The following is a 22,639-nucleotide window of genomic DNA, read 5'->3' on the forward strand; positions in this document are numbered from 1 at the left end:
GAGCGAACACCCCCGTAAAGTACATGCCACATTCCGTGCTGTTGAGTGGAGAGTGGCTTCCGGGGCGTGGCCCCTCTTCGAGCTGACTTCACAGAGGTTCCTCTGGGGGGTTTCCCCGAGGCGGGTTTGGAGGTGGTGGGGGCAGAAAGGGGCAGTTTTTGCTGGAATTTCTCCAGGCTCTCAAAAGGGGCTAGTGCAAGCTACAGACCACGTCTGGGGTAATGTGAACATCTTCCCTCTTTAGTGAAGAGGGCTTACAAGGCAAACACCCGGGGGAAGCTGTGAGTTGGGGTCTGGCAGCTTGGGGAGCGTCTGGTTGAGAGGTCCATGCACAGTAGAGACCCAAGCCTTCCCCTTTGTGTACGGTGAACCCTCAGAGATCTGTGCAAATGCAGAGTGAAGCAATAGGTTGAGGGATGGAATATTTTGCGTGTGTGGAATATTTTGCAATTAGGGGTTTGGAACGGGTCCCATATGAAGAGAGAGTCAAAAGACTTGGCATTTCATCTTAGGAAAGAGGAGATTATGGGGGGATAGGATAGAGGTCTATAAAAACATGACGAGGGCGGAGACAGTGAATAAGGAAAGGTTATTTACTTATTCCCACAATATAAGAACTAAGGGTCACCAAATGAAATTAATAGGCAGCTGGTTTAAAACAAACCAAAGGAAGTTTTTCTTCACTTAGCACACAGTCAACCTGTGGAACTCCTTGCCAGAGGATGTGGTGAAGACTAGGACAATAACAGGGTTCAAGAAAAGAACTAGATAAGTATTGATGGACCTAATATCCATGAATTTATTAGCTAGGATGGGTAAGGAATGGTGTCTTTAGCCTCTCCTTTGTCAGAGGCTGGGAATGGATGACAAGAGAGGGGTCACTTGATGATGACTTGTTCTGTTCACTCCCTTCGAGGCACCTAGCATTGGCCACTGTCAGCAGACAGGCTACCTGGCTAGATGGGCCGTTGGTCTGACTCAGTCTGGCCGTTCTTACATTCTTGATCACCTGAGCCTGCAGACTAACCATGGGTACGTCTAAACTACATGGCTCCGTCGACGGAGCCATGTAGATTTGTTTGTTCTGCAGAGGGAAATGAAGCGGTGATTTAAATAATCGCGGCTTCATTTAAATTTAAATGGCTGCCGCGCTGAGCCAACAAACAGCCGATCAGCTGTTTGTCGGCTCAGCGCGCTAGTCTGGACGCTCCCCTGCCGACATGAAAGCCCTTTATCAACCTCCCCGGTAAACCTCATCCTACGAGGCATAACGGGGAGGTCGATAAAGGGCTTCCAGGTCGGTGCGGGAGCGTCCCGACTAGCGCGCTGAGCCGACAAACAGCTGATCGGCCGTTTGTCGGCTCAGCGCGGCAGCCATTTAAATGTAAATGAAGCCGCGATTATTTAAATCGCGGCTTCATTTCCCTTTGCCAATCAGCCTAATCTACATGGCTCCATTGATGGAGCCATGTAGTTTAGACACACCCCATGAGACCAGGATCCCGTTGTGGTAGGTGCTGTACAAACACAGAACCAAAAAAACCCTACCTGTTTTCTGTCCCCGAGAGCTGACAATAAGGTCTGACACAACTGATGACGACCGACAGACTGATAGGGGCATGCAAGGGAACAGAGATTGCCTGGCAGTCTCTGGTGGTGGGTGAATGAGTCTTTAAAACAAACCAAACTGCCTTAGAAGTGTCTTTTTCTCTTACACTAGCGTTGCTGTGCTTACCTGTGTTTTTCCTGGTTTGCCAATTCTCAAAGCATCCTCACAAATCTCACACTCTCCGGTATTTGTCTCAAAGCCCCTGAAACTCCAACCGCAGCTTTCATTTTACAAAAAACTACATTCCTAGCCCTCACGATGGCAGAGACAAACTCGAAAAGAAGACCCCTGTGTACGCTGGCAGCTCAGACACCACAAGACCAAGGGGAAATTCTGTAAGGTTATGACTTAAACATGAACTCCTGCTCTTTAAGCTGAGCTCACAACTTTCTGGACTCTAAGTGTTAGTAATGCTGCCAAAATTATATCGAGAAAAAGGAACGCAGGGGGAAATAAAGTTATATAAAAAGGCTACTCACCAGGGTAATTTTTCGTTGCGGTTTCAATAGCTTAGGTTTCTGAACAGTATTGGCAATTGGAGCTATAAAAATAAATATCAAGAGCTTACTTCACATAATGCAATTTGGGATAATACTGTTAGCATGTGCATCAGCCGTTATAAACCTGGTTAGCAACAGCAGCAAAAAGCCCACACGTAAGTCATGTTGTGTTATTAAAATCTGAACACCAGTTTCAAAGCCCGGCTCTTGTTTGTGTGTCGAGACGTGCTCGTGCATCTCCGCGTGCTACGATTCACACGTGTGTGCAAACGGCACCTCTTGCACGGCGTGGGCGAGGGAGCTCGGCAAGCCCCACACGGGGGCCTGCAGCCTGGCCCTGGAGGGAACGGTGAATCCCCTTTGAAAATCAGGCCCTGGGGACTAGACTACCACCGGCTCAGTCCCTACAACCCAGGCAGGATTGTCTAAGGCATTCCGCACACCGGGTGCATTTTCTCTGGAAAATCTGCCCTACTACATGGCACAATGGGAACTGACGGGTGGGAGGTGGCCAGTTGAAAACTGGCCCCTATCTGGGTGTTGAGTGCTGGACAGTCAGGGGAGATGACAGCCTTCATGTGCCCTTGGGCAAGGTAGGGAGGGGCTCCACGCTCTTGGAAGGGGCGGAGTCTATGGGGAAGGGGCGGGGCCTATGGGGAAGGGGCGGGGCCTCAGGGGCAGCCAGCATTCTATGCTGTCCAGAGTGCGCCATGCTGCCCCCTACCCCAGCGCTCCGGTGGCAATGAAAAGGTTCCAGGGCTCTATCCGGGACCCGGAGCAATCGCTGTCTCTTACCTTCCCGCCCCCCCATCGATGGGCCTGCTGGCCCTAGACGAACAAGGTCTAAACAAACAGCAGGGCCTGGCCCGAGTCGAGCTAACATAACAAATCCCGTCTCCGCCGCCTCGCCAGCGGGGATCACAAAGCCCGGAGCTGTCGGAAGGCAGGGCCCGTTTGTCACGGGGGGAAGCAGAGGAACGGAGAAGTAAATTAATGTGCCCTCGCTCATGTGGTGAGTGGCAGAGTCTAAGATAGAACCCAAGAGTCCTGGCTCCCGAGGCCTCTCCCTCCCTATGCAATCACCCCCGTTGCTGGACACACGGCTCTGTCGGCTGCTACCTTTGGCCGGCACCGCCGGGGGCTGCTCAACCTTCTCTTTCTTTTTCTTTCCTTTTTTGGGCTGCAGCGGGGACAGACTCGTCACGCTGGTGACCGTCTCGCCAGAGCTGGAAAGCGAAAAGAAGGGTGGTTAGGGCAAGAATGAAACCTGCGTGTTCCCACCCGGCGTCTTCACGCCAACCGCGGTGACATGGGCCGTCACGTGCCCTTGGGCAAGGTAGGGAGGGGGCTCCATGCTCTTGGAAGGGGCGGGGCCTCAGGGGAAGGGGCGGGGCCTGTGGAAAATGGCTGGATCCTGACCCCACAGCACTTTGAAAATCTATACAAATGGGAATTTCTGCCCCATTCCACCAGGCCCTGCTCTTTTTTCTAGCGCCCAGGCTATCTGGTCAATAGGCTTGTATCTTCGTCCGCTCTGGCTAACCCAGGAAGTGCCAGGTGTCCACATGGCCAGATTTAGACAATTATGTCTTGTTCATGATGCTTACAGACCCCCCAATGACCATATCGGCATGTTACAACCTGCAACCTGCCCACAACCCCCGTCCCACAGGTCGGAAAGTGCTGTTTCCCTCATGGGGACCCCAGGCCCACAGCGGCTACGGGGCCTCAATGAGTCTTAGGAAGGTGGAGGATCTGGGATTTGAAGGGGCGGGGCCTATGAGACGTGCCCAAGGCATGACGGAAAGTGTGTGGCAACATGATCCCACATCTCTATTAAGACCAGAACATAGCCATCCCGCGGAACAGAATCGGGTTCACTGGTTGGACGGACGCCATGCTTGGACTATTCAGCCCAAACTATAGGCTCACTTCAGAAAGCGGCTTTATAAAAGTGAAGAGTTGATGGTTTCGGTGATTCTGAACGTTAATTTCAGCCACACAAAGTAAGTGGGAAGGGGGGGAGAAGTAATTTCAAAGTTCCTTTGTGCAGCTGAAAAAACTTTAAAAAACGACTAATACTCCGCAGCCCCTTAGAACCGTGTTTCCCAACCAGGGTTCCGCCCATCGTCAGGGGTTCCGTGAGAAATCGTAGAATAAATAAATAAACATTTTGAAATACCGCAAACAATTCCAAATATCCCTCGAAATAGCGTGGGAATTTTTGTCCAGCAATTGGCAATACTGGAGTCGTCTTCATACGCTACCGACTGCCTCTTCGTTTTGTTTTGATCTTTTCGTATCTAAGGTTATATTTAGTTGTATTGTGCCTGCCCTTCTGCTCCCCAGAATTCTCCGCATTTCTAGTCTTTTCTAGTGCACGTTACAGTCGTTCGCTATTTTGTAGATTTGTAGTCTTTGCACAGTTTCGTAATTAACGTTTTTACCAAAACTGTGGTTGTTTTCGTGTATCTAAAATCTCACCTACGTAACAGTATTTTCATATGACCGTCGAAAACAAAAAAACTTAAAAAATGTGGAAGTATATGAAAAGAAGGTGTGTTAATGAAGGAGAGGTCAATGAAAATGAATCAAAATTATCAGAGCCAAGTACGAGTGAAACAGGAAGAGAAGTGACTGATATTAAAAAAATTCTTACAATGTAAGCTGGCATATATAAATATATAAATATAATTGCTCTTTACAAATACATTTTCTTGACAATAATTTAGCAGTAATTGAATTGCGATCCCCGCTGTCAACTTTTTCAGGCCAAGCAAACGTTTTCATAGGTAGGGGTTCCTCGGGATATGAACAATTATTTTAGGGGTTCCTCCCTGGGAAAAAGGTTGGGAATCACTGCTTTAGAAGATAACAATGTAGATGGTGACAAAAAAAGTGCATCTGTGACTCTAAACAGCACCTGAAAATAAGGAGTCCTTTAAAGGGGCACTTTAAAGACTCACAAATTTATTAGGGCATAAGCTTTCGTGGGCTTTTTTGATCATCTTGCAAGTGCCCCAGGACTCCTTATGGTTTTTGCTGAAACATACGAACATGCCGACCTCTCTACACACCACCGGCAATTTGACTCATCTGAAGAAGTGGGTTTTGCCCACAAAAGCTCATGACTCTATGTATATATATATTTTGTTAGTCTCTAAGGTGCTACAAGACTCCTCAATTTTTTAAGTTACAGACGAACCTGGCTCCCCCTCTGAGACCACCAGCAATCGGTCACCACATAAAAACTGCAAAGGGAAACAGACCAAAAAAAACCCAATGGGAAATGCAACCGACCAGCCGCGTGCCAAAAAGAAAAGACCAAGCCGTGATGAAAAAGAGGACCGGATTGTTTTAAAATGATTTTGCACTGGAAGGGTTGCATTAACGCAGTAGACGCGTGGTTTAAAATGATTATCCTCTGGAGCTTGTGCCATCCAGCACAGCAATGCGAGAGGGCTTCATGTCAGGCCAGCGCGTTTGTTCTTCTTCCTGCCTGGCCACGTGAAAGAGAAGCCCCCGAGAAACTTAGCCATGGCGTGTCCTTTTATTACAGGGTTGTGCAGGGTTAACTGGCCTCAGCAGATACAACGGGTGCACTTGCTGTTTCAGAATCCAGTTCCTCCCACAGAACGGGGAGATTCGTAAAGGCTCCTTGGCTCAGAAACACTGGGGCTTTGTCTTGCTTCTCTTGTCCAAAGTTAAAAGGAAAGAGTCTTTTCTTATATATACTGGAATCCTCCCTCCCCCTCACCTCCTGGTTTGCACTCTGTGTCACGTGATACTCTCCACACAGGAGCTAATGGGCTTTTCGAGCGCAAGGCAACGCAGGGAATCGGGGAGGGGGGAAAGGCGGTGTGGAAATAGGCAGGGAAGTAGTTTTAAGGTTAGAGCACCGGGATAGAGGGTTATTTGCGGGTCTGTCGTCTGGATTTCAGACTCCTGAAAGAGCTGGGAACGTGCCCTGTTTTACAGTTCTGTCGGGAAGCACTGTTTCTCCTGGGTTTGCTTTGATCAATAGCTCTCCCCTCCGCCAGGCTGTGGCAGGATAACTAAAGAAAGGCTCAAGCCAGGAGAGTTGCATGTGGATTTGAAGCAGAAGGAGCACGAAGAGTCCTTAAAGATCTGTGCGGGCATAAGCTTGCACGGGCAAACCCTCACTTCGTCTGACACCTCTTATGCCCAAATCAATCTGTCTGTCTTTAAGGTGCTTCGTTGTTTTTACGGTGTCCTTGTGTAACCTGGGACAAGTTTGAGTTCGGCTCTTCAAAAGACAGCCAGGCTCCTAAATTCCATTACAACGAAATGGAAATTGGGAGCCCGTTTGGCTTTTCTGAGGATCTGAGCCTCTGTGCCATACCGGGGCATTGTGTGGATCCACACCTGGAAGACTGTGAGGTCAGGTGCTCGGATAGTCCCTTTGGTAGCCCTGTCTATGCAATCTGGACCTGGATTCTGGTTCAGATGCGATCTGTCCCACAGGCTGAGCGGAGAGGCAATGCAACAGTCAGGGTTTGCAGGAGTCTCGTGTAAACCGGTTCGGAGGGCATTCGATGGATGCTCACACCCCTAGATTCTCACACTTTCCTAGCAAGTTGTTTTCAATCAGCCTCTCTCGTGGTTGGACTGGATAGTTTTTGTGGGACTCAGGATCACGTTCCAGGAGAGAAATGATCTTAATTATAGGGTGGAAAATAAAAGTTACTCACACGTTGAACATTAACTGAAGCTCGCGACTTGCAGCTTTGAACCCTGTCTCCTCCTGCAGTTTTTGGTTGCTGTGATTCCTTTCCTCCCTGTTCAGTTGCATATATTTGCTGTTTGATTTTTCTCAATCTTCTCTCTGCCTACACCAGACACGGGCGGGACAGCGGACTCCATGGGTGTGTCTAGACTACAGGGTTTTGTCGACAAAAGTAACCTTTTGTCAACAAAACTATACCTGTGTTTACACTACTGCCGAGTTCTGTCGACATAACGTTGACAGAACTCGGCAGTTTTGTTGATGGTGGTAAACCTCATTCTACGAGGAATAACGCCTTCTGTCGACAGAGTTCTGTCGCTTATTGCATCTACACTGTCCTTTGCGTCTACACTGCCATGTCGACAAAGCGGCTTGCTTTGTCGACAGAACTGGCTGTAGTCTAGACGCTCTTTGTCGACAGAAGCTTGGTCGACAGTATCTGTCGACAGAAGCCTGTCGTCTAGACGTACCCCATGATTTACCGAGGGGGTGTATGTGGATTTGAAGCAGAAGCTACACTTCCCCAGATTGTAAAAGTACTTACGGGCTTCATTCCCAGTGGAATTCCTGTGCACAAGGGTCAGATGTTAGAGAGATTTGGCACCTACGTGACTTAGGGACTGTTGCCTCTTAGGCTCCTAAGTCACTTACGCCCTTTGCATTTCTCCTTCTCCTTAATTTATGACCCTGCCTGGCTGCAAAACGAAGGATCACTCCCTACAGAACGCTGCCACTGTGACGTCTCTCTGAGAAGGCCTTGGGGGGGAGGGGGGGATTTTCAGAAATTGAGGAGCACAAATCAGTACTTATTTTTGCCTTAGCACTGGTGGGCTTTTTCAAGTGGGTTAATTTTCTCCTTTCTTTTTATCCTCGTTGATCTATTTAAATCCCCCCTCCCCCCACACCCCTTCCTGCTTCCTCTGAGCGGCTAGTTTCAAAACAGAAACAAGCAGCCATGGTCAGTGAAGGGAAAGATGAACAACAAGATCCATGCTGCCGATGCCCTGGCTGGGCGGGTCCCAGAAGACGGGTCATTCACATCAAAGCCTTGCGCTGCATTGAACTATCAATTGCTTTATTGTGAATTCACTTAGGCTGCTAGGCATGAATGCCCGAATTATCCCACTAGCAGGGACTGAACACTATGCTGGCAAGATGCAGGACGTGCTATATTTAGTCCGGGACCAGAGCCAAAAAGTGCTTCCAGAGCAAGGGACACGTGATGAAGTTAAGGTCCAATATCTTTCAGACTGTACCGAGGCTGCAAACAAACGCTTCACGTCGCGGGAAAGCTGCAAGCCTCTGCTTTCTTTGCATTGAAGCATCCGTGTCTGGGCTTGGCCAGTCGTCAGAAATGCCGTTATGTTTTTCTCCACTTTAGTTCCAGTGTTAGTTAGATGGCAGGAAACTCGAGCACGGGGACTCAGTGCTTAATACGAGCCAGGGAAGTGGTGGATTCTCTCCAGTCTTCGGGGTCCTTACATGACGATGGGATAGCCTTCTCGAAGCTCTGCTCTAGCTTAGCCACGAGCTGCTGAGCTGTACGCGCGAATCACTGCGTCAAAATCGTTGGCCTGTGCTAAGCCGGAGCGCAGACCAGATCAGACTGGCCGAACGGCTCCATTCTCGAAAGACAGTAGCATTTTCAAAAGAGCCTTAAGGCCAGATATTAAAGGTGCTTAGGTGCTTCATTCCCAGTGGAATGAATGGGTGCTAGGGTCAGATTTTAGAGATATTTGGCACCTAAGTGGCTTAGGAGCGGTTGGCTCTTAGTCACTTAAGTCCTTTGCTTTTCTTCTTCTCCTATGACCCCGCAAAGCTGTAAACCCGAGTGTTACTCCCTACAGAGCGCCACCACCATAACGCCCGTCTGAGAGGGCCTCAGGGTAGGATTCTGTGAAATTTAGGAGCACAAATCAATAGCCCAGGCCCTCTTGAAAATCCTGGCTCTAGGAGCCGGAGCAGTTTCTTTGCACAACCTCCCAGCTCCCCCTTTTTGAAATTCTGTTGACTGTTGTTAAACCAAAGGGGGGGGAAATTTTTTGGACCGGGGGCCACTGACCCGCAGAAGAATCAGTCAGGGGCCACACACAAGTGAGAAGCGGGAGGACTGGGGGGGGGGGGGAACCATGAGCCCTCAGGTCTTAGATTCCCCACCCCTGTGTTAAACCCTTGAGGACTCTTCCACGCAAACATCATCCAGTTTGGAGGCCATTCAGACGGTCCCAGTTTTCGCTCCAGTGGCTGCATTGCTCTCTCTCTGCTTGCAAAGTTTGCGGTTCAAATCCCAGCAAGAACCGATGAAGGCTCTACCCACAGCAACATGCCTTTCATGCCTTCTCTCTGCTGTCCAGCAGGAGTGCACGGCTCGATAGCATCCGCGTGGAATGGTGCCCAGCCAAGAAGTCCCTCTTCTGGAGGAGTTCGGTGCCTCTGTGCGGTGGGGACTGAGCGCTTTCTGAAGGAAGAGGCAAGCCCTGGCAGTGTTGTCCTCTAGCCGACCGGAAAGGATGTCACAGCTAGCTGGTTGCGTGATACCATCTGGTGGCGTGCCAGCTGGCCATCCAGGCTGGGATGAGGTTATATTGCCCTCTGGTTGGCAGACCCATCTCTGGAAGATTTGTTTTGGGGCTTCAGGCCCTAGGGCGTGTACTTGTGGCTGGCAAAAACGGGAGTATCAGGATGCCGTCTCGGTGGTATCTGCTAGGGACGTCCTCCTGCAATCCAGACTGGAGTTTCCTTCTTCGGCTCTCTCACAGCCACGCTGACCTTACCCAATTTCAGCCGGGGGCGTGTCCCTTCCCCTCCACCCAACCCTTACCGTAGTCAGTATATGTCCCAAAGGAGGCGGCGACCTGGTCCGTTACCATTAACCAATCAAAAGACATTTCAGGGAGTTCATCCGAAAACATCCCCTCCCGCTTCTAAAACCCGCCCTCCCATTGTCCTATCGTCCCATGAGCTTTCCAGGTGACTCGAAGAGTTCCTGTAGCCTGAACACGTCCCGTTTCTACCTCTCTGGCTGTCTCTACGGTTCGCTGAATTTCTAGCCGTGCCACTGTGGTGGGCTGGTCCGTGCTACCAATACAGGCCTCTGGCATAGAATCCTAGAATCAAAGAACTGGAAGGGACCTCGAGGGGTCATCGAGTCCAGTTGCGTGCCTTCATGCCCGGACTAAGCACGGTCTAGAACATCCCTGACAGGTGTCTATCTAACTTGCTCTTAAATATCTCCAGGGATGGAGATTCCACACCCTCAGTAGGCAACTTATTCCAGTGTTTAACCACCCTGACAGGCACGAAGTTTTTCCTAATGTCCAACCTCAACCTCCCTTGCTGCAGTTTAAGCCTATTGCTTCTTGTCCTGTCCTCAGAGGCCAAGATGAACAGTTTCCCCCTTCCTCCTTGGAACACCCTTTTAGATATTTGAAAACCGCTATCCTGTCCCCTCTCGGTCTTCTCTTTTCGAACTAAACAAGCCCGATTCCTTTACTCTTCCCTCATCGCTCATGTTCTCTAGACCTTTAACCATTTTTGTTGCTCTTCTCTGGACCTTCTCCAATTTCTCCACTTCTATCTTGAAACGTGGTGCCCAGAACTGGACACAATTCTCCAGGTGAGGCCTAACCAGCGCGGAGTAGAGCGGAAGGATGACTTCTCGTGTTTTGGTCATGACACTCCCGTTAATGCGTGTATGGCTTTGGTTGCTGGGCTATGTTTCTCCTTTCAGTGAAGTTTTCTTTGCACAATGGGAAGTCAAAGGTGGAAGGGAACTTAAGTTTGTGCCCATTAGCCAAGCATTCTGAACAGATGATTTTTGAGGTGCATGAAATCCGGAGCTGGATTTCCATCCAATAAATGTCCGAGGAGAGAAGTAGCCACAACATCATCATCTTCTTCACCATTATCTATTATTTATAGCGCACAACAGAACGCTGGGAGTTTTATACACATCCCATGGAAAAGGTGCTAGGTATGACTTTCAAAAGTGCCAAAGAGGTTTAGGAGCCCCACGGACTTTCACCCAACCCCACTGGAATTTTACACAGCTACTTTGGAGCCCTCAGTGAAAAAAAAACACGCGTGGTACAGCAAATTATTGAAAAAAGAAGTGCATTTTCATACCTGTTCTGGGGACTTTTCACCAGATAATGCTTCACTGTTAAAGGGGGGGAAAAGAGCAACAATAAATAAATGCAGCTTCACAGATCCAGGAATTTTGCGCTACAAAGAGACACAGCTGATAGGTCCTAGCATAGCCTCTCCTGGAACTGAACAGATGTCTGCTTTTACCCCCCGAAAGCTGCTAGCGATAGCTGGTTGGACGGAAAAACTTTTGTTTCCCTCGTGGGGCTTCAGGTCTGCATTCTGTCTGCAAAGCTCTTGGTAAAAATATGTCTCTGTGCAAAAGCCTGAAACGAAACCTAAACCGTCCGCCCAGGGGAGCCGCTGGGGTTCCTAGCACGCAGCTCCGGCATGGCACCTGCCAGACGAGAGCAGAGGATGGTGTGAGAGCGGGGGAATAGGCTGTCCATGAAGGGACACTCAGACTAGCTTTGGCTCTGATGCGTGAGGCTTTATCTCCCTCACAGAACCGATTTTTTCTAAGCATGAATTATTCTAACTCCGGGCGCTCCTGTGATCGGATTCCTCCGCCCAGCCTGAGGTGGTGGCGCACCCCCACATGCCAGAAGAAACAGAGGAGAGGTCCCCCGGGGAGTCCCCTTGCCTCATGCTAGTTGGCTGGGTTTGCCCTGTCTGGCTCGCCTTGTCTGCTCCATTGCAGGGAAGTTGGGGGCACAGCTCTGTTCTCCTCCCCCCCCCCTGAGCCATGGTGTTCCAGGCTCCCTGTCCAGAGTCCCTGAACGTCTGTATACGACTGGAGCTCAACGTAAGAACGGTGTGGGCGGGGGAGGGGCTGCCCCAGGGTTAACAGGTTAAACCTAGCGTTTCATCAATGAACATGGCAAAAGTTAATGAACATGCCCAGGGAGATAGAGACTGCGCGCTGCTACCGAGCGGGTGGTGAGGCTACACCCTGAGGCAGAGAAATGGGCCTGCTCTCTCTGAGGTAGTACAGATCTGTCTACATCAGTGGTTCCCAAACTTTTCGGCATCACGCCCCCTTTTCGATTTTTGAGAAACCCTCGTGCCCTGCCCCCCAGCAGCAAAACTTGTTGAGCAAAAATGAAAAGGAACAGACCGAGGCCAAAATAGCAACAAAACTTAGGAGGGGAGGGGTTTGACGAGGAGGAGGGGCTGGGGCACCTTGCTCCCCCCCTGGAATTTCTTCATTCCCCCCCCCAGGGTGGCCGGCCCCCTAGTTTGGGAACCCATGGTCTACATGATTTACAAACTTAGGACCCGTCTTTTTTTCCTCCCTGGACACACCCTCTGCACCCCTCTTCAAACAAAGGTGTGTGTGTTGTTGTTGTTTTTAAACCTAGACATTAACTAGAGCTGATCAAATTTTTGTAGTTATGCGGGAGAGAGGGAGAATTTAAGTAAAAATATTTTCAAAATCCCTGATTCAACAAAAATTCAGTTTGTTTTTTTTTAAATCAAAACAAAAAATTGGGTAATCAAACTTTGGGTTTGTTCTGAAAACCAAATAGCAATGCAAAAACAAAATGAAAAGGGATTTTTCTTTCCTTTCAATGGTTTTTTTTATATCACAATTATTCCCTGACAGATGTCCGTAGAAATCGTTCACAATTTTGGAAGAAAATCAATTGGGATTCCCCACCCCCCAACCCCCACCACCACCACCTTTGAAGCTGGCAGATTTTATTTGTAAGTCCGAGGGAAGCAGATTTCTTTTTCCAATTTCCATATTCGTCTGCTGCCTTCTCATGGTTTCACTTTTCTCCTCCACAAGCCAATCCCTTCCCCTCCCCAGGCTGCACTTCCTGTCACTCACCTCTGGATCGTTTCTTGTTCAGCAGCGACTGGCAGAGGATGACCAGTGTGAAAAGGAGGACGCTGATGATACCGACGGAACACACCAACACGGCATAGACGTATAGATCTGAAAGGCAAACCGAGAGTTCCTCAGCCCGACTCCCATGAACATAGGGAAAAGGACCCCTTCTGAACAAGACAGAAATAGACCGGCCCAGTCCCAAAGAATTGAGAGTAACATTTTGAGATGTTTTTAAGTCACATAGGCACCTAATTTGGAAGTCTATGAGAGTTAGGCACCTACCTGTCTTTGACAATCTTACCCCCAACCTTTAAAGTGAGCAAGACAAATCGGATGGGAAGCTTAAAAGCCTAAATCTGCTCACACTGATGTCTGTAAGTATTTGACTATCACAGATTTTGGCCAGCATGGAGCCCTTTTGAAAACTGCCTTCTAAAATAGGGCCTCATGTTTCTTCTCCTTCCTGCCTTTACTATACAATGGACTCAGCTCGCTTCATTGAAGGGAGCTTTACTAATTGCCTTGAAACCCCCCACCCTGTGAGGCAGGCCAGTTTTACTCCGTTATGCAGAGGGGAAACTGAGTCACGGAGTGGTCAAATGGATTGTGGCAGACAGCACTAAACAGGAGTTATCTTAGGGCCAGAGAGGTTATCTTTGCTTAGGGAGATGGGTGGCCATGCTCCAGACCAGGCATCATTTGCTTGCCTTGTTACTACAAGGTACTGCAGAGAGTCTCAGAAGTGCTCGACTCATCAGCCAGCCTCCACTGAAGTCACTGGAAGATGAGGTGGCATGGTATGCCGGAAGAGGCTGTCATGTATAGGAGTTGCTAAGGAGTCTGATTTACCTGGAGAGTGAGGAAAGGGTTAAGTAATTCTGGAGATGCACCTGAGGGAGGGGGCTTCGGGCATACAGCCAATGAAATGCAGATAGGAATTTCAAACCGAGAGTTTTTTTCTCTCTCTTCCTTTGTTTTGAAATCAGAAGGTTTTTTTTCGAGGAAACGGACTCCCTGAAGTATGTAAATTGGAAAAAGTTTAGATAGCCCATCAGGTTTTATTGTTTTCCTTGTTTGGAAGTTTGGAAATCATGTCTGAGCTGGTTAATTGTTTTTCTCTTTTGTAACTAAGGATTACAGCCCAGGACTTTCCCGGAGTCTATTTCACTCCATGGCTTTTAACATCCAGTCATTTACTATGCTTGCAACAGTAGTTTTGTTTTGATAATAAAAGTGTTTTCTTTTTTATTAACCAAAAGTGTTTTCTTTTTGTGTTGATTAATTGGTTGATTTTTGTTTCCTTAAACCTACATACCTATTTACTCAGGAGGAGAAGAGCCTCACTGTTCTCTATGGATTACCTGTTTGTTTTCCCAACTCCACGCAAAATGGAGGTTGGGACTGGAGGGGGGGCCGTTTTGCCTCAGGGAGTGGGATTCAAGTGACCTCTTCCCTGGAAAAAGGCTTATTTTATATTTTTTACTTGCACTTGATGGTGGCAGCAAACCAATTGCCTTTCTTTTTGGGTCTCAGGGAAACTGAGACCAGACAAGTTTGTCTCTGGGAGTTACACAGACAGGTTCTTACAGAGTTAATTCTGCTAGCCAGCCCCCATATCTACACTCCAAGTGCCAGGTTGGGGAACTGAGCTATGAGAGAGGCACTCAGCACCAAGCTGGACTGAGTCCTGTGTTTGCACGGCTCTCTCACCTAAAGGCCAGATACAGGGCAGTTTCTTATTGGTCCCTGCGTTTCTTTTTGAGAACTCGGCGAAGTGGCAGCCTTTACTACGCTCTCGGGAAGCAGCTGGAAATTGTGTCTCACTTAACACAACGGGGTTCTGATCCCGACTGGGGAACTCAGTTGCTACCACAATACAACCACGGCTGGTGTCTGAATAAGAAACTACATGGAAACAAGGGAGAACGTAAAATGCATCTTTACCTTCAAAAAACTTCCACGCCTCGTGGGTTTTCCCAAAGGTGGGCTCTTCCGTGGCTTTTGATGAGAACACTGCAAGGGACAAATAAACACGATATAATTAAAACGGTGCCCAAAGGGTGAAAGTCTTTCACTGAAGCCAACGGGAGTTCTCTCATTGACTTCAACGGAGCCAGGATTTCACCTGGACTGCTCTGCAGGAGGTTCATGCCTGATGCTGAAACTCCTGGATGATAAAATGGCAGCATGTCGCTTGGCAAGACTCGATCCTGCCTAGCATCGAGTCTCTGCCGCTCCCGTAGAAGTGACTCCAAACTGCTTCCTGACGTTGCGCTAGGAAGGCGGGTGATGTTGCAACAGAAATCCGGAAGTCTGCGGCCCTGTCCCACCTTGGGCTGTGACGGGAGAGAAATGGGCTGATTTGCGAGAGCAACGCGTTAGATGGATCAGGTGCTGTGCCAGAGTGGACTGTTATGGAGGCGGGGGCGGGGAAAGAAACCCTGAGCAGATGACTCCCGGTACTCTGTCCTCTCAGAGGCTGCTGGGAGTGGGCGGGGCCTGAGGACTATATAAACCAGCTCATTCCAGAGGGGAGGAGAAGACTGGCAAGATGGAGGGGCAAAGTGTACCAGAAAGGGACGAGAGGACGAGAAAACACCTTATGAGATTGGGCCCAGGTGGGGGCCTACTTCTCTAGGAAACTGAGGACTCAACTGAAAGGCAAGAGAAAATAGGGGGAAACAGGAGGGATGATTTGGGTGCAAATGATGATACATTAAATACTGACAGGCCCCTTTGATAGTTACTTCTACGGTCTCTCCGCCGCCGTTTTTCTTCTCCCTTCCTCCCTCCCCTGTTTTTCCTTGGTGATCAAGCCACGCTGGCCCACCTGGCAACTGCACGGTTGTGTGACCCGATAAAAATGGGGGCGAGGGGCGAGAGACAAAGCCCCGAATATTGGGAGTGTCCCCTATAAAATCGGGACGTCTGGTCAGGCGTGGGAGGTGAGTTTCAAGGTTGGAATACTTCAAATTCTACTTAATCGAGTTGAGCCATGGCTCGGTGGGGTGGGGGAGAGTCTGGCGGGGGTGGGCAGGAAGCCCTGTCGCTGAGGCTGTCTAGAAATATATAGACAAGTTCTGTTTTGGGGGGCTGCATGTTCCCAAACCTGGCCCCCCAAGGGCAGGGGCAAAAAAGGTTCCGCAGAGTAGGTGAAAAAGAAGAGAAACCCCAATCTCCTTTCCCAGCGACATGCATATTAACAAAAATCTCTAACGGGCTCCAGGGCTAAAACGCCGGTGGGGGGGGAGGGGGAATAGCCTTCCAGAGGAGATGTGCATCGAAGCGTTCCTGAGAAAACTGACTTGGATGTGACCAAGTTAGGAGCCTTTACAAAACGCTGGGAGGCATGGGGTTGTCCCCACTGTCCCCCTCAACAGCCAGGACCCTTCCCAGAATTTGGGGGCGTGAATGGGACATGCCTGCAGTTCCCGGAAAAGCGCCGCACCAGGGTCACTCTCACCTCAACACTACCCCCATGGCCGGAGGCAGGGCGGCCTGCCTCGGTTTCCCTCTCTCACAAGGCTCCTTGCTACCACGCTGCAGTCCATATTAGGGATGTTAGATATCGTTTAATTGAATAATCATGGCACCGCGCCAAACCGTAGCGGTTCCACGAGGATTTGATAGTCCCCGGGGGTGGGGCCCAGTGGGCAGCGCGCTCCCGGCCCCCTGCCACCTCACGCTGCTGCCTCTGATACAAAAACAGCTGTGTGGGGGGCAAGCGGGAGCTGGTTTTTAAACCGGCTCCCCTCGTGGATCGGCTACCGCCTGCCACCCCTGTCCACGGGGCGGGGGAAAGCTCCCGGCTGACAGAGGCTGCGCCGGCATCCCACGGAGACACACACCTCGCTGTGGGCGCTCTGCTAATCAGCTGGGATCTCTCCCGAGCAGCCGCCCGGACGGCCACGTCCAGGGCACCCCGGCGGCAACTCCGGTGAGCGGAGCGCGGCAACGGGCCTGCCGGCAGGGCGTGAATTACGGCGCGTCCCCGGCAGGCTCCACGGAGCCCTTCTGTCTCCACGGCTGGCCCCGCTCCCCAGCCCAGTGTTTAACGAACGCACACTCAGGAGGAGAAGCTCTTTGTTCTGCGTAAAAAAAACCCCCGAGGGAGGCAGTTTGGCCGAGCCGGCGGGGCGGCCTCTCTCGGGCCTGCGGCTCAGAGCCGGTTGCCTGGCGATGCCCCCCAGCCCGCATGGAATTCAGCACGCGGCCTCTGCCAGCGCTCCCCGTCCTTTCCCAGGCTCCTGCCCGGCTCCCTTCCCCCCTCCGGAGCCTCTGCCCGCCCGGCCTGATTCAAGGGCCTGTGGGGTGCGGCAGCCGAGGCGCCCGGGCTCTTTAGTTTCAGCCCCACGTCCCCCAGCTCCGTAGGCAACCTCGGGCCGGGCCTTGAGAAGCGGAGAAGGAAGCGGGCAGGGCTTGGAGCCGCTCTCTGGGTCTCGTCCCTCTGTAGCCGGCTTGGAGGGAGGGGAAGCAGAGCCGGGGAGCAGCCTGAGGGAGCCAGAGCTGATGCTTCGGGGGCAATTAGCAGAGCAGGGTGGTTGGGTCGAGGGAGGGCCAGTGGGTACTGTGTGGATTTGACACAGCCGGTCGTGGGGCCCTCCAAGAGAGAGGAATGCAAAACTGGGAGCCGGGGGCCTTGAGGTCTTCAGTGCTTGGGGCTAGGACAGCACAGGAGCACACCTCAGGCCTGCCCAAAGCCCTGATGTCCTGCCCAGCTGCAGCGCCCCACAGGTCCTGTTTCCCCATCCCTACAGTCCCAGTGACTAGACACAGCCCTATACCCAGCCCTGGAGCTACAAGTTCTTCACACCCACTTCCCAGCTGCCCATGGGTGGGAAACTGAGGCAGCTGCCCCACTTTTCCGCCCCACCCCCTTCCCCACAGCGGCTGGCTCTTTCGTGGCGGCGGGGAGTACCAGGAAGGGAGAAGGAGAGGCGGCAAGGCACCACCATGGCTGGCCGAGGGATTCGACCACAGGAGGATTCCTGTCTGGTACCGGGTTGGACGCCTGACAGCGCCGCAAGGCTGTGAGCCTGTGACACATGCAGGAAAGTTGTCCTGCACACCGCTGAGTCACGACAGAGACGGTGACTGGCCACCGTCACTTGACACAGAGTCAGTGCTACAAAGGCAAACATCCAGATCTGGAAGATCACTGCATTCGAGAGACGCTCACCACGTTTGGGAGGGGGCTCCCCCTAAAAGCCCAGCTTCCCGGGAAATCTCAGCTTTCTTTGTTTGCTGTGAGAATTTCCAGCCCTGATGGCAGCAGAGAAAAGCTGGAAAATGTGATTCAAACACCAGCAGGCACCATAAAAAAAGAACCTAAACCGTATTGTTTTTTAAACCGTGATTGCTTTAAAAGCTCATGATTTCTGGGGCCTGACTCAGGATTTGCCTCGAATTCCTCTTACAGCTCTTGAATTTTAAGAATCTACCTGCTCTGCAGTGGAGAAAGTGTCCTTTTTTAAATGCATGAACTTCATAGTTCCCAGTAAAATTCCCCCGTCAGGAAAGGTGGGCTTTCAAGGCCATGAGTTCCGGTCATTTTGTAATGCCCACCACAAGGCATTCACATGGCAATTTGAACTCTGGGACCTATGATCCTCCATTGCTTAACTAGAGCAATGACTCCAGTCTGTAAGTGTTGTATGACTTTTCCCCTCTGTCCTTGTCACGAAACGGGGCATATGTTTCTATAGATCTGTTTTTTCCTGTCTGTGAAAATTCAGACTTTTCACAAGTCACCATGTGATGATTTTGCTGCCTTCCTTTGGCTTCATACCCACTCACCACAAGCTTTTTATTTTAAGATGCTGGTAGGACCCAATCTCGCTGAGACCCGTGGGAGTCCATCCGGGGCTTCGAGGGGTGTTAAAGGAGGCCCTAGGATAGGTTGTACGGGAAATCCAGTTGCAGCTGGAAGATGCTGATGTGACACACTCTGCTTTGCAGACACTGACCACGTGGAGAAACAAAGACACACACTCTTGGCCAGGACTCAAAACTCAACACAAACTTTCTCTGAGGTCTGGGGAAGTGTGAGACCTGCCTCTTCCCTCCCCCTCTGACTATATGCTACCGTTCCTATTTGCATCCTCAGAGCTTCCTTCCCTATTTTAACCAGGAACAGAAGCAGAAATACCAAAACTTGGGCACTGTCTAGAGGGAAATTGAGATCTATCATTGCATTGCTCCAACAACTGGTGGAATTACGATCTGGGGTCATTAGCGAAGGAGCTAGAAGCAAAGTGCAGCTCCAGATTTGGATCAGTGGGTTCCCCAAAATAAGTGAAGATCTGAGATTTTAGATCAGGCCACATTATTTCTAGACTGGCTGCATGCATGGAATATGGAAAAGCTCCTACAAAATCTTGTGGAAATCTCCTGGCCAAATTTTGCTGGCTGGAGAAAATCAGATGGTTTAGATTATGACAAAAATAAAACCACATTCATACACTTTGGCACTGAGCCGAACTGGACTTCAACTCTAGAACTTTGGGAGAACTTCCCCAGCTACTAATAACTTCAGCGAGGCACATTACTTTAATCTCCTGAGTTTAATCAAGACAGGTTTAAACATTAGCGGGCAAAATGCAGCCGCTCTTTACTCCTGATCATATATGTTTCATATTCTGTCTTTTATCTGCGAGCCAGCAACGTGAAAACGGGTGACGTTTATGAGCTATCGATAGACATCATCTATCTGTTGCACTGTTTGTCTCCCTCTGGGCATTAGTACAGAGGAAGCTTAATTAGAAGGCGGTAGCTAGCACCTTGGGAAACATGCTGTAAGTTTCTCTGGCGCAAGATATTACCGAAATGATACCTCTGGGCCGGATGCTGATTTCAATGCAGTTGTAAATCAGGAGGTACTCCGCTGAAGCCAGTGGACAGGTATCAATCTAAAACTGGTATAAGTCGGAGGTGAATCAAGTTCATTTTCCCCTCAGAAACACGCACTCGTTAATTAGGAGTAAGTTTTCCTAAATATGTAGCACTGATTCTTAGTTTAAAAACACGCCCTCACCTCCACCGCCTCTACACACACACACACACACACACACACACACAGCAAATCAAGCACCAGCAGGGCTGTAGAAAATTCCACGAGGGGAACTCCAGAGTTTTCTCATACTTCCTTTTACCGTACAGCTGTCGCTATGAGGGGACCGTCTATTAAACGTGGAGGGTTTCCCAGCCAGCACTGACACTGAAAGTTGAGTGTTGCTGCCTTCTGATGTGAAATCTATGAAATCCAGATCCAGAAATGCTTTTCCGAAGGCTGGTTGTGTTTGCCCTGACTCCTAGAATCACAGAATACTAGAACTGGAAGGGACCTTGAGAGGTCATCAAGTTCAGTCCCCTGCCCTCATGGCAGGGCCAAGCGTGGTCTAGATCATCCCTGATAGATGTCTCTGCCTAACCTGCTCTTGAATATCTCCAGAGATGGAGATTCCTAGAAACATCCCTAGAAAGTTTATTCCAGTGCTTAACCACTCTGAAAGTTAGGAACTTTTTCCTAATGTCCAACCTAAACCTCCCTTGCTGCAGTTTAAGCCCATTGCTTCTTGTCCTATCCTCAGAGGCCACGGAGAACAATTTCTCCCCTCTTCCCTATGACACCCTTTTAGATACCGGAAAACTGCTATCATGTCCCTTCTCCATCTTCTCTTTCCCAACGAAACAAGCCCAATTCCTTCAGCCTTACCTCACAGCTCATGTTCTCTAGACCTTTCATCATTGTTGTTCTTCTTCTCTGGACCTTCTCCAATTTCTCCACATCTGTCTTGAAATGTGGGGCCCAGAACTGGACACAATACTCCCACTGAGGCCTAACCAGCTCAGAGTAGAGCGGAAGAATGACTTCTCATGCCTTGATCACAACACTCCTGTTAATGCAGCCCAGAATCACGTTTGCTTGTCGTCCGCTATGACCCCTGGATCCCTTTCTGCAGGACTCCTTCCTAGGCAGTTGCTTCCCATCCTGCATCCCTAACCACTGCCCTGAGCCCCCCAAAAACCCAACCCCCTGCCCTGACTCCTGCATCCCTACCCCGCCAGCTCCCTTCCCTGCGGGACCCAAACAATGCTGGAAAAGGCTTCTACTCCTAACACAATAACACTGGAAGGAGATGTCCTGGCATTCCGAGAAGGGGGAAGCTGGTAACCCGGAGATCTGGAATTGGAAGGCCCAGCTGAGGTCACCTGAACGCTGGGCTTCCCGTACAACCTTTCTAGGCGATTCTGGAACATTCCGAGCTGTGCTTTTCCCCCTTTCACTTTCAGGCCAAGACTGGAGCAAAGCATCCAGAAACTGCATTCAAGAGAGACGGTGCCTGAGCTATTTCTAACTGGGACTAGAACCAAAAGCAGTTGCATGAAGATCTGTGCACTGCAGGACTCTCCTAAAGGCAGAATGGAGAACTGGGACTGTTCCCAGCACAGTCACGGACTCCTGGTCTGACCTTTAGAAACTCACTTCCTCTTTCTGTGCCTCAGTTTCCCCATGTTTAAAATGGGGGACGCTATTGTTTAGCCCCTCTTTCAAATTCTCTGAGACCTAAGCATGAATGAGCGCACAGTAATGCTAACGATCAGTGTTCTGGCTGAACAGCTAACGTAACGGTCTAGAAATCTACTTTGGTGAAGTCCTACACAGGTTCAAAACCTGCCTGCTATGTGCTTGTTTTAATTGCTTTTTTGATTGTGAGGTGTAATTATTATTTATGATGCTAAATAGCATATGATTTATTTCTAAATGATTTTCGGGAAAGACACTCCTAACTTCAAGCAGCTTCTGTATTAATTTGACAGGGGGAGCAAACCGATAATTAAGAACATCAGAACGGTCAGACGGGGTCAGACCAAAGGCCCATCTACCCCAGGTAGGCTTGCCAGATGCTTTCACCAAAAATACTGAGCATGACAAAAATACAACAACAAAAAAACCCCACAACAACCCCAGAGTCCAAACTTGGTTGAGACCAAAAAAAAAAAAAAGGGTGCTGCTCCTTTAAGAATCCCCGTGCGCCTCGATTCTCCCCGCCCACGCCAGACACGGCAGGGGAAGATTGTCCCTGTCGGCCTTCCGTCCGAGAGAAACAGAAAATACCGGATATTTTACATGTCTGGTATTTTCTGGTTTTTTTTTTTACCGGACAGGGGCCAGAAAAAATGGACTCTCCAGGTGAAAACCGGACACTTGGCAAACCTAAGCCCAGTTTCCTGTCTTCGCACAGTGGCCAAAGCCAGGTGTCCCAGAGGGAATGAAAAGAGCAGGGAACCATCCAGTGATCCCACCCCGTCATCCATTCCGATTCCCGTCCAATTAATAATAACGAGCAAGAAAAAGGGTTAGGAGCAGGCTCCGTAACTTCAGTGGCTTCCTCACCTTTCACTTCAGTAGCTGCTGTGCCATTTGACCATGCAGTCCACTTATTCCTATGCCTGCCAATTTCCTGGACTTTGCATATATAATGGCCTTGATCCGTTGGCCGGAGATGCAGAATTAGGAACTTGTACATTGTTCCATGTCTCTCTTCGAAAAGGCGAAGTCTTTGCTTGTGGAAGTGGTGGCTGTAGTTGCCATAGTACTGGACTACCCCAAATTTAGTCCTCTTGATCATCAGATACTCCTGCGTGGGGGAGAGGGAGAACACCCATCGGACCGCCAGCAAGTTGTCGGTCCGTCTCTTTTGGGACACGTGACAATACAGGGTGGCGTTGTCTCCCTCGGCGTAGCGCACGGTCGGGCCTGGCGAAACTGTCACATTCAGCGCCTCGCAACCATCTGCAAAAGAGAGAACGGCTCATGAGACTCTTCCACCCAAGCACCTCTGTCAACAAACAGCTGC

At 49.9% G+C, this 22,639-nt stretch overlaps 1 protein-coding gene across 1 annotated transcript in view; it reads right to left on the minus strand.

Annotated features, from left to right (window-relative positions):
* The window catches only part of VSTM4 (V-set and transmembrane domain containing 4), a 44,357-nt gene that overhangs the window by 15,929 nt on the left and 5,789 nt on the right, over positions 1 to 22,639 (minus strand). Inside the window, exons 2-7 of the mRNA XM_075934658.1 lie at positions 22,177 to 22,575; positions 14,724 to 14,792; positions 12,777 to 12,884; positions 10,982 to 11,015; positions 3,229 to 3,335; positions 2,089 to 2,150 (exon numbers count right to left, since the gene is read on the minus strand). Coding sequence (XP_075790773.1) covers positions 2,089 to 2,150; positions 3,229 to 3,335; positions 10,982 to 11,015; positions 12,777 to 12,884; positions 14,724 to 14,792; positions 22,177 to 22,575 — 779 coding nt within the window. The remainder of the gene's footprint in view (positions 1 to 2,088; positions 2,151 to 3,228; positions 3,336 to 10,981; positions 11,016 to 12,776; positions 12,885 to 14,723; positions 14,793 to 22,176; positions 22,576 to 22,639) is intronic.

This window comes from Pelodiscus sinensis, chromosome 8, assembly GCF_049634645.1.
Source record: "Pelodiscus sinensis isolate JC-2024 chromosome 8, ASM4963464v1, whole genome shotgun sequence".
Lineage (NCBI taxonomy): Eukaryota > Metazoa > Chordata > Testudines > Trionychidae > Pelodiscus > Pelodiscus sinensis.